The 11,901-nt window shown below is 46.8% G+C and overlaps 1 protein-coding gene across 1 annotated transcript; it reads right to left on the bottom strand.

Annotated features, from left to right (window-relative positions):
- Window positions 1–8,813: 8,813 nt before the first annotated feature.
- LOC133917594 (uncharacterized protein At4g06744-like) lies at window positions 8,814–10,484 on the bottom strand. Its single transcript, XM_062361475.1, has one exon. The coding sequence runs from the start codon at window positions 9,899–9,901 to the stop codon at window positions 8,978–8,980; it is 924 nt and encodes a 307-aa protein (XP_062217459.1). The 5' UTR covers window positions 9,902–10,484; the 3' UTR covers window positions 8,814–8,977.
- Between the last annotated feature and the right edge of the window lie 1,417 nt (window positions 10,485–11,901).

Below are 11,901 nucleotides of genomic sequence, written 5' to 3'. Positions count from 1 at the left end.
TGACAAAGTCCGCGCATTTCCTTCCTGTCAGGACCACTTATTCTGCTAAGCAGTATGCGGAGTTGTACCTCACTAGAATTGTTTGTCTCCATGGAGTGCCGAAGAAGATCGTTTCTGATCGGGGTACACAGTTTACTTCTCATTTCTGGAGAAATTTCCAGGAGGCTATGGAAACCGAGTTGTTCCACAGCACGGCGTATCACCCGCAGACGGATGGTCAGACGGAGAGGGTAAATCAGATTCTCGAAGATATGCTCCGTGCTTGTGTGCTCACTTATGGGAAGAAGTGGGACATATGCCTACCGTTCGCGGAATTTTCGTATAACAACAGTTTCCAGGCTAGTATTGAGATGGCGCCATTCGAGGCCCTTTATGGTCGGAGGTGCCGTACGCCGCTGAATTGGTCCGAATCCGGTGAGCAGGCTTTTCTGGGTCCGGATTTGGTCAAGGAGGCAGAAGACCATGTCCAGAATATCCGCAAGAGTATTCTCACGGCCCAGTCTAGGCAGAAGAGCTATGCAGATCGACGTCGCCGAGAGCTCACATTTGAGGTGGGGGATCACGTGTACCTGAAGGTCTCACCTCTCAAAGGCGTTCGTCGATTCCAAGTCCGAGGCAAACTGGCACCTCGGTATGTTGGACAATTTCAGATTCTAGCTCAGCGTGGAGAGGTTGCATATCAATTGGAGTTGCCGCCGTCCCTCTCCGCGGTACATAATGTGTTTCATGTCTCACAACTCAAGAAGTGTCTACGAGTCCCGACCGATGTCGTTGATGTTGCACCCGAAGAATTGCAACCGGACTTGACATATTGTGAGAAGCCGATGCGAGTCTTGGATGAAGCCGAGTGCAAGACACGGCGGAGTTAAATCAAATTCTTGAAGATTCAGTGGAGTAACCACTCCGAGTCCGAAGCGACTTGGGAGCGGGAAGATCAGCTTCGTTCCGAGTATCCTGAGTTCTTTGAGAATTTGTAATACCAATGTAATATAGCGTATTTGGAATCTCTCGCATGTATGTGTTCATCTCTATGATTGAATAAAAATCTGCGTGGTATTCCATCTCTTGCGTCATGATGTCGGCTCACAACCTGCTAAGTCATCACAGCGTGCTCATTGTCCCCTCTCCTGCTCGTACCGAATCTCGGGACGAGATTCCTTTTAGGGGGGAGGTTTGTCACGGCCCAGAGTTTCTAAATACGTAATTAAGTGCTAATGAGCATCATTAGCATCATTTGTTTTTGTTTTGAGCAGTATAGACTTGCAGTGTGGATTAAACCGAATTTAGTTGAACTAGGTTTAACTGATGCGTTGTGAAGCATCTACTAAAACTTCTATGGAACATAGAGTTGGTGGTAATTTTAGAAATTACTAGATGCCAGGAGAAGAATATAAATGAATTTTCCCAAATTTTTGGGAAATATTTAGAAGGCATAAAAATTATCACAAGTTGGAAAAGATAGCATCTTTGACCAAATTTTATTCAAAGTTGGCTCAATCATTCTGGGTCAAACAAGTTCAAATGGGTTCCTTATGAATTTTAGTTTCAAACAAAATTTGTTTTTACCAATTTTGGACCTTGGGAAGGCATTCAATTGGATGGCTAAAGTGGTGGGGATATTTTGCATTGCTGGCACTATTCACGGCCCCACCTGTCATCCCCTTCGCACGCACAGCTCGCTGCTCCCCCTTCTCCCGCTCTCACAGAGCATGCGGCGGCCGCCCTTGTTGACTTCGATGGCCAGGCCACGTCGGCGGAAACCCGAACACGGCGCCGTGTCCTTATCCTCCCCTCCCCGCCCTCTGCTTTCTCTCTCTCTCTCTCTCTCTCTCTCTCTCTGCTCCTTCTCTCGCGCGGCCGGAAAGCAGAGCGCAGAGCACACGCACACGCACTGGCCGCCGGCCAAATCACCGTGCCACCAACGGCCTCCACCGAGCCCGGGCCAGGAGAAACACAGAGGAGGGTCGCCGAAGCTCTTCCCCACCGTTTACCCTCCTTTCCCGGCGTTTCCCGTGCGGACTCAGCTCGACCGAGTCTTCTCCATCAACGCCGGCAGCCTCCTCTCCGCCCCTCTCCATCGCCTCGCTATTCTACAGCCTCACCGGCCCAACCCGCTGCACGGTGAGCTTCCCCATGCTCCTGTATACCTTATGCGCGCGCCGTCTTCCCTCCGTCCCGTCACCAGCGCGGCGGTCAGCGATGGTCGAACCACCGTCGCCTCCCCGCGCACGCCGTCGGCCGTGCTACCGTCGAGCTCGTCGGCTGGGAAGCACGCCGTTAGGTCCACGCGCTCGCGTAGAACGCGTAGGTGTGCTCGGCCGGGCTTATTACGCCGCCGTTCGCCATCGGCGAGTCAAAACCGTGCCGCCGTCGTGTAGTTTCCGCCGTCCGCCGCCGCTGGCCATTCTCCGGCCGTCGCCAGTGACCACGTATGCCTCAAATGGATCCACACGCACATGCTGGAGCCGCAGCTGCCCTTCCCGGCCGCCTGGACTGCGCCGCTCGCCGCCGGCGGGCACAACCCGACCCCCGGCCGGCCGCGCTGCGCTGTGTTCTGGGTGCGAGTCAATTTTGACTCGGGTCAAAATATGCCGGCCCCACTGTCAGTCACAGCAGCTGGCCGAACCCGAGTAAGACAGGTTTTAGGGTGTTTAAGTATTCGGAAAAATCGGAAATTGCGAAATGAATATCTGTTGAGTTGATAAATCGGCTGAAATCCTGAAAAATGCATAGGAAATTATGTAAAGCTCCAAAATTCATGAAACCAATTTTGTTGGTTTTGTTATGAAATGATCTATCCATTAAAAATACCAGTTGCCATGAAATGTGTGCTGTGAATTATTGAGTTAATGAAAAATGTCTAGGCTTTGATAATTCATAGTTAAAGTTTGGTATTTCCAAAATTGATGAGTCCAATGTTGTTATTCTTGTTTTAATACCCCCTGTTCAGCAAAAATAATCACCCACATGTTAGATGTTGTTACAATTCTGTATAGGATTAAGCTTAATTAAATCCTAGAAGTGTTCAAACGTTTAACAGTAATCCCACTTAAGAAAAATCTTCGGTGCTTTAGAACTCATGCCCTGACGATTTGCACTGTTATCGCATTCTATGGAGCATCCTTCATTTCATAGCATTCATATTCGTTACATTGCACACGTGATTCTTTTAGGGAACTTCGACCCGGCGAACGAGGCGAACGAGGCTGTCCCCGGAGGTTCCCGCAGTGGTGATCGTGACTCGGGTAGCTGTGAGTAGCAGCTAGGGCAGCAAGGCAAGCATCTATCATATTGCACCGTGTCTACTTGAAAATCTAATATGTTATCTACGCTTATGTATACATTGCATGTGTCGGGTACGAGTTGGGTAGAACCTATGCCTACGCATTCTCCCATTTCGGTCACGTGTCATGTGTTATTCCTTGGAGCCTAGTGGTGTCGTCGAGGTCTAATTATAGTTTCGCTATGCTTAATGGTACTTAGGCTTTCCGGTAGAAGTCGACGACGGCGTCCACCGTTGTCGCGAGCCTAGGGCTTATTACTTGTTCACACTTGTGTTTGTGTTGATGATGAGTCGGTTTGGTGAGTGCTGAGTTGAGACGAGGTGTGGGCGGTGTTAGGGGTGTCATCTGCTCACGAGGAGTCCTCAGGCAGTTCGGGGAGGGAGCCCGGACACCGTAGACCGCTTGCACCGGTTAAGCACCGACCGTCGGTGTAGTCGGCTTTAACACTTACCTTACTCACCACATGCTGATATAATGGTAGGCGAGCTGATTACCTTCGCAGACGTGGTCATGTGGGCCTCGTCATAGACGGTGTGAGTCCGGTTTGAGTCCGGGCTTTTAGCGGTATTGGTTTGCTCGTGGAGTAGTTCTAATACCACCGCGCCGAGCTATGGTTGATCCACATGGTTGGGCCTGGTTAGGAAAGGTTGTCACGGGTACCCCCTTGTGTGCATCTTAGCGGGTGGCACAAGCCGTATGGTCCCTGTGTCGTGTGGGTCCAGGAGTATCCCCCTGCAGGGTGTATAATCAGTTCGAACTGCCGCGCTCTCGGTCATGAGCATTGCTATCGCTTATCTCCACCGAGCGACCATGTTTTGGCCGTAGAGTTTCGATGTGGGTTGTGGCATGGTTGGTTTGGGTGGTTTGGGTCAGTTTGTGGTCGGTGGTTTGGGGTAATGGTTTACTCTTATACACTTGTTGTTTATATATCTGTTCTGATCAGTTGGCTGGCAGGGTTTGAGTTGATGGTTGGTTAAGTCATTTGCTTACACCTAGAGTCTAGGTTGCTTACCGCTTAATGAACTTAAACATGTCTTAATCCTTGCTACAGCTTTAAATGCATGATCCTTGGAGTCGAGAATATATATACTCATACTGTGTAAGACTTGCTAGTACCTTCGTACTAAGGGTACTGCCCTTAAGTTTCAGGTTCACAGGTTGGCGAGGAAGAGGCAGTGTTCGGCTACTTTGTGCCTACCGATCAAGATGGCGGGCAGGAGTAGCACCTTCTACTCCGAACTCCGGCGCTTTTGGTATGGAGCCTAAGGGCATACGGCTCCATACTCTTTTGTTGCATAGGTTTATCTTCCGCTGCGTAGTTGTTGTTGTTCCTCTTTTGTTGTAAATTGTGGAAGCAGTTGCATGTTTAAGTATTGTAATACAGCTTAATTACTTGCTCTCTATTAAACTGTGTTATGATATTTGAGTTGGAAGGCATGTGTTCCGATCCTGGGCACAAAACACGTGCCGGGACTACCGGAATGGTATTCTGGTTAATCGTCGAGGTTGTGATTATGAATAATGATCCTCCTGATGATTAATTAGAATACTATTTGGACGGTTCCTCACAGGCGTGTCTTCTAGTCGGTGCCTGTGGAGTGCTTGGTCGCTGATGCTTTCGTTCCGCTGCTGTCGTTTAGATAATGTCGTTTAGTTTAATTTTTGAGGTTGTTTAGGTGAAGTCTTTATTCTATAAGAAGTGAACGTTTATTTAATAAAAGTATTGCTTTTGCTACTTCACCTATGACGTCCTTATGTGTGTTAACTTCCTGGGCACACATAAGCCGCACTTGGTTTTGTCCGTTAAAACCGGGTGTGACAATGACCATGTGAGTTAGTAATTATGTTCCTCATTATTCTAAGATCAGGGTGACCTAATCTATCATGCCATAGGGAGAATAATTTTGCACTATAAAACACAGTCTTCAAGGTAGTGAACACTTCAGGTATTTTAATGCGAGTTTAGTACAAGTCACTGCTCATGGAGGAAAGTTTTTATAGTATTCTCACTTCACTATCACGCTTAGTGATGAGTAGGTTCTCCCTACCATCTTCGTCACCAGTTTCTACATGAAAACCGTTAGCGCGAATATCTTTAAAACTCAGGAGATTTCTTGTGGATTTAGGGTATATCAATGCTTCTTCAATGTACAAAGTAGTTCCCATCGGTAATATGATTGTGACTCTTTCAGAACCTACTATACACTTATCACTACCACTGATAGTCATCACTTTTCCAGAGCTCTTTCTAATAGACTAAAAATACACATTTTTTTCTTAAGATAGTGTTTGTGGTTCCACTATCCACAATACATACTTCCTCCATGCGGACGCCAAACATATTCTACAAATAAAGCTTTCAATAATTTACATGCGAGGAAGTAGCAACATGAGTAAATGCTTTATTAACTATCAAACAATATTATTTGCAGCTAAGCTTGCTCTTCTAGAGTTTACATTTATTAATTCAATCCTCCTAAATTCAGCAAGTAAATGAATAACTACTCTAATTCTAGATAGAGTATGCGAAATATCCGGCCACTTCATCTATAATGGCTTTCTTTTCCGCTTCATCCTTCATGACATCTTCTATGGCAATGGAGGAGGGCAAAGTAGAGGTCTCTGCATCCTTCATTAGGAGGTCTTTTACTGCCAGTGTGGGAGCATCATCAACTTTCATGTGAGATGTTTCCCTTTCAATTGTTGCTGCTTTGTCCACTTCCATCCCCACTGCAATGGTAAGGTGTGCTTCTAGCTACTCCTTTTTCTTCTTCCGGTATTCTTTCACAACATACTTTGGTGTTTTCCGGATTCAGGACCAATGACCCCAAACACTGCACTTATAGCATGTCTGGTTCTGCTCACGATATGGCTTGACTTATTTTTTTGTCTTGCCATTATCATCACCAGGCTTGACCTTGTCTACCACCACTTTCCTTCCTCTCTTCCCCCACTTCTTATTGCAGTTCTTGCGTGCTTTGAAAGAGCTGTGATTGACTTCTAGGCCACTACTCTTTCCTTGCGGCTGGGATAAGAAGTTCTTGTTTATGACTTCTTCATGAACTTCATGAAGTTGCAATATGTCAATCAGTTCAGAACACTTCTTGTATTTTGATTGGTGGTGATTGCGCGTCGATTCTACCACATTCAGATGAAAAGTGGAGAGAGTCTTCTCAATTTTCCCCTCTTCTGTCATCTCTTTCCCACAGAGACATAGAAGTATGCAAATGCAGTGCAGCGTGGAGTTGTACTCTTTGACATGCTTGTAGTCACAAAAATGGAGCCAGACCCATTCTTGCTCTGCAAGAGGCTTGATGGTGTACTTAAGATGCTCAAAACGCTCCTACAGTGCGTCCCATATTGCCTTAGCACTGGTTATTGCCATGTACTCATCCTTCAAAGTGGGAGAGAGATGGTGGCAGAGAAAATGAAGTGCCTGATCATTCTCATCCTCCGAGGGAACCATTGCACTACTTGTTCCAAGGCCAATAACAGCACGGAGCCTTTTGCCCTAAGTACAATTCGAACATCCAACGTCCAAGTGAGATAGTTGCGGCCATCTTCACTAAGCTCAGCGAACTCCTTGTTCCTAATGCCAGCCATCTACATATTTAAATGACGTAAGTATTACTACTAGTAAAGTTGCATCATCCTGCCAAATAGAATTACTGTAAATTTTTTTGACATTTTCTATGCTATTATATCAATTTTACTGAATTTAAACGCATAACATGCAATTTAAACAGTAAAAATAATAATAACATAATTAAATACTACATAATTGCTAAAACAGATATAAAATTCAAATTCAAGAGGTATTTCTATGCAAAAACAGAGCCTCTGGATAATTTTCAGAACAACCAGGGGCTTACATGCAAGAGGACAGGGACTGTGCTCAAATAAATGAAAACCCTGGGAGCTAAAAGTAAAATTTCTGATTTTTTTCTTTTTTATTTCCATCGGTTTTCATCCATTATTGGGTCGGCCTGCTAACTTGGGTCGGCCCAGCCCATTGGCCCACGCGCCATATATACAAGGGGCAGCTAGGGTTTAGAAACCCTAGCCGCCACCCAGACCAGTGGCCTGCTGAGGGCGGCAGTCGAGCCGAGGTGGCGTGATGGCCATCGGCCCACGGTTGGCAAAGAATCCTCCTTCTGGAGGGACCCTGCCCTCAAGACGGTCGGCACAGCCCAGCGGTCGCTAAGCCAAAGGGCAATGCGGCGGACATCAACAGTGCGAGATGGGCGCACGGCTGGCGACGGCTCAGCCGCTTGCAAGCAGGGCGGCATTACTACAGGGGCTGCGGCGGTGTGGTGGCCTGTGGTGGCAGCGTGCCTTCAAGCTGGCGGCACAGAGCGCCTCTGGGGGGGGGGGCAGTCCAGCGGCGGATAAGCGTACAGGCAAGTAATGGCGTGGCTAGTGGCATGCTACAGGCGACCGGCATGGCAGGCGGTGGCTCCGATGGCCCTGTGGCGCAGCGAAGTGAGAAGGTCGCCGGCTTCCATGCCAACGGTGTGGCATGCAATTTTTTCTTTCAATCTATGGCAATGGTCTTCGAGCCACCACGTTCTTGTGTAGGGGGTGGCCGCCGACTCCCGATCAGTGGCTTGGTGGCGGCTGCGGGCCTCACCAGATCAGCTACGTACTCATACTATTCATGTTGCTATTCAGGCTACTGTTCATGCAATGTACAGATCTGACGCAAAAACAGTAGTAGCGAGAAGACATACCAAACCGGTCGTACCTTTCAATTCTTGCGAATGAGACGATCCGATTCCCCCAATAACATTTCACTAGCTTAGTCTCCAGCAGAGCTTCGCGCTGATAACATATTGAGGAACCACTGCTACCGGTGTAGTACAGAGATTCCTCTAGAAAACAATCATAAAAAGTAGATCCCTCTAGAAAATAATCATACGAAGGAGACACAATATAGGGAAAAAGATTTCTCTTTATTTCATCTGTGTGTTCTACAATAGAGGTTTTACCCCTATATTTATATGCCAAAAACTCTAAGAGATAGAATCGAATCTTAAGAGATCGAGATGGGCCCACATTCAGTTGTAAAACTCTAAGTTTCCTAACAAAAGCTAGATTCGTGTGTTGATTTTATACTTAGCTTGTCGATCCTAATGATACTTTCGCTAAAACCCTTACATAGTTCACGTGAATGAAACAAATATGCAGTTGCTAATAGACCGAAAAGAAACACAATGAACAAATGAAGACATGCAATGTCGTCCTATAGTCCCGTCAGAAAATCCGAGATATATACAAACCAAATTCTATATGCATTTATGCAGCAATCAACCGCGCAAAACATGATGCTAGACGTCCGTGGTAAGCTAACTGTAATATTAGGCTGTCAAGGATTTTGGTCATCTCGTTTTTTGCAAAAAAGGGCTTCGGCCCTTATACAAAACGGACTTGTCATATTCATCCAATGTTGGCTGGCAATGTTGACACAAGCCACCGACATATCTGACAGTTTGCATGATTTAAACACCACTGAAGCGAAAACACAAGACACACCAACTTTTAATAATCACAAACGATTTTTCACGAAGCAGAGGTGACAGCAACACGTACAGAGGAAACGGACAACAACACAAGCACACCAACATGCACAAGAATACAAGATGAGCAAGTAGCACCGAGGCACTCTGTCCCCTAGTGCATGCCACCGTGGCGCCTCACTCATGCAGAGTAGCGTACGTCACGTAGCTGGAGTAGTCCCTGCCCTTCCTCTCCTCCGGCGTCGCCGCGTTCTTGGCAGCTGCGGCGGGGCACGTCACTTGAGTGCTCGCCACCGGGCATGTCTTCGGCTGGCTCAGGAACGACGCGCACTCCGCCAGCCGCCTCTGGTTGGCGTATCCCGGAATGCAGTTGTTCTTCACGTCCAGCACGCCTTCTTTGATCAGCGCCGCGCACGCCGGCCCGACGGAGGTGAAGTAGTTGCCGGACAGCGTGAGGTTGGCGAGGCGGCCGGCCGGCCCGGCGAGCTTGCAGAGCGCGTCGGGCACCTCTCCGTACAGGCGGTTTCCGGCCAGGTTGAGCTGCTCGACGCTGCTGAGGCAAGAGAAGGATGACGGAACCGGACCGGTGAGCTGGTTCATGCCGGCGTCGATCACGGCCGCCTTGGTGAGCATGCCGAGCTCGTGAGGGAGGCAGCCGGAGAGCTGGTTGTTGAGGAGGAGCACCTCGAGGAGGGAGTCTTGCAGGTGCCCGATTGATGGTGGGATTGGCCCGGTGAGCTTGTTGTTGGCGAGAGCGAGGTAGCTCAACTTGGAGGAGCCAATATTCTCTGGAAGTGGGCCCGATAAGCCATAGTTGTATAGGAGGAGCGCCGGCTTAGCATTCATGGCATCGACAGTAACTACTTCCTTCTGAGTGTTATTTTTGACGAGTAATATAAAGCGGCAGATGAATTTATTGATGCAAATGTAGAGCAACTGTTTGTTTGCTATGCCATCTGCTTGCTGATCATATAATGGAGGATGTTGGGTCGTCTTGTAAGATTCTGGACGAGCAGAGCCTGCAATTACCGCAGCAGCTAAAAAGAGCAGCACGACGAGGCTCTGTCTGAAGGGAAACCTAAAGTGGTTATCCGAGCCCATCTCGGGTTCAATTGAGGCAACAGACAGCCTTGCGTTTTGTAAATTGAGTAGTAGTCCCCGGCACAACAACGGTATATATAGGGTTCTTCGACGACACGACAAGCTAGAGGTGACAGGGGATTCGCAATAATTGACAACAATGCTGCTTATTAGCTACCGATGACTTAAGCATAGCTAAACATATATTGAGAATTTAAAGACATGACTTCTAACTATCACTCTTCAGGTGCTTCACTCACGAACAATTCCTGTTCACCCTCGGGTTCAACCTCGTGACTCTCGGGAACATCATTCTCTAAAGAATTAAAAAGGGTGCATCACAAATAAGCATGAATGAAATGCCACGAGAGATGCTCCAAAAATGCAAGCAAAATGGTTCATGTGTAATACACGGTGCCATGGATACAATGCAATAAGAATGCTCACTTTTGATATATCTTTATTAATCTAAGTATGAATTTTCCAAGTAAATCAAGCTTAATTAACCATAGTCATTAAAGGCATGCTAAACATGTACGACGTGTAAGAAGATATTTTTCATAGGCAGTTCAAATCAAAAGAAGACCAAAAAAATAGTTTCACCAATTTTAAACATGTCATGAATTAATGATGAATTAATGAAGTTGACAATAGATAGTATAAAACTAATGTATATTAGTATCCTATACGTATCCAAATCCCTTAGGGTTTCCTGTATTATCAGAGCATACATTTGTGCCTGGAAAAGAAATCACTAGACGTATGGAAACTACCCGTATGTACCAGAGTATATCACAGATATGAAAGTTTATCTCTAAGGATAACAGACTCCTATTTGGGAAGGAGTCCAAGAGCCACAAGGCAGCCCCCATATATATGCAGAGACAGGGGACCTTGTGGGGGACAAGTCCATTGAAGTCCAACAAACAAGCCCCAAGCCTACAGGAGCCTCAAGCCCTTGAACGTTCTGTATACGTGATCTACATCAACATCTTGCCGAGACTACACATAAGGAGCCCCTCGTAGGTTTTGATTCATCTAGGCTAGCCAAGACACCCCCCCCCCCCCCTTGTAATATTGTCTCAAAGATCGTAGGGCTATTATCCTTCGAGAGGCCTGAACCTGTATAAATCTCTGTGTTCTGAAGTGTGATTCGGCTACAAGGAGTATCCCCTACATCCTTCACGTATTTGTAAAATTGGCGATTCATAAATTGTCGACAGCTAGCGCCATCCGTAGGGATCGTGACCAACAACGTCGAATCTTTATCACACAATATGTTGATAACTCCACTTAAGTCTTCACCAAGAACCGGCTTCTCGGACAAGGGTTCTATGACAACTTTACCCTCTCGACTGACAAGGATTCGATAGTCGATCAGGTGGATCTAGGGGATGATCTTATTGGTGATGATTTAGCAATGAGGTAAGTCATTTCATGGATCAATGTGCCAAAGACTATGGCATTGAGCCCGAATCGCTCGATAACCAAGATGATCACGCAAACGACATTCGCCACAAGTTGAGATCTTCCCCTGCATCTTTCGACAACATGGATTGTCAAAGAACCTATTTGAAGGCATCCTTTGATGATCTAGCCATCAAGACCAAAACAAAGGAAGATCTTATCTCCTACAGTAGAAAGGTTGCAATACGCTTTGCAGCTTGACTTCCTGGCCACAAACAATGTAGCCGAGTATGAGAGTCTGCTCGTTGGTCTTCAAGTAGCTTCTACGCTTGGTATCCGCCGCCTTCTCGTGAAAGGGGATTCATAATTGGTGGTGAAACAAGTTAGCAAGGAGTACCAAATCTCAAACAAGACCATGACAGATTACCTTGCGGATGTGACGAAGCTAGAAAAGAAATTCATTGAACTCGAGGTCAGATACAGCCTGAGAAAGGATAATTGTCTTGCCGATAGTCTTACCCAACTAGCCTCCTCATGATCTCTAGGACAATCTGGGATCTTCATAGAAAGACTCTAGAAGCCGTTCGTGAAATCTACAGATGACACGGACGAAG

Source organism: Phragmites australis, chromosome 5 (assembly GCF_958298935.1).
Source record: "Phragmites australis chromosome 5, lpPhrAust1.1, whole genome shotgun sequence".
In the NCBI taxonomy this organism is placed as follows: domain Eukaryota; kingdom Viridiplantae; phylum Streptophyta; class Magnoliopsida; order Poales; family Poaceae; genus Phragmites; species Phragmites australis.
Note: the sequence above shows the minus strand (reverse complement) of the source record. Positions and strands in the feature narration are given on the sequence as shown.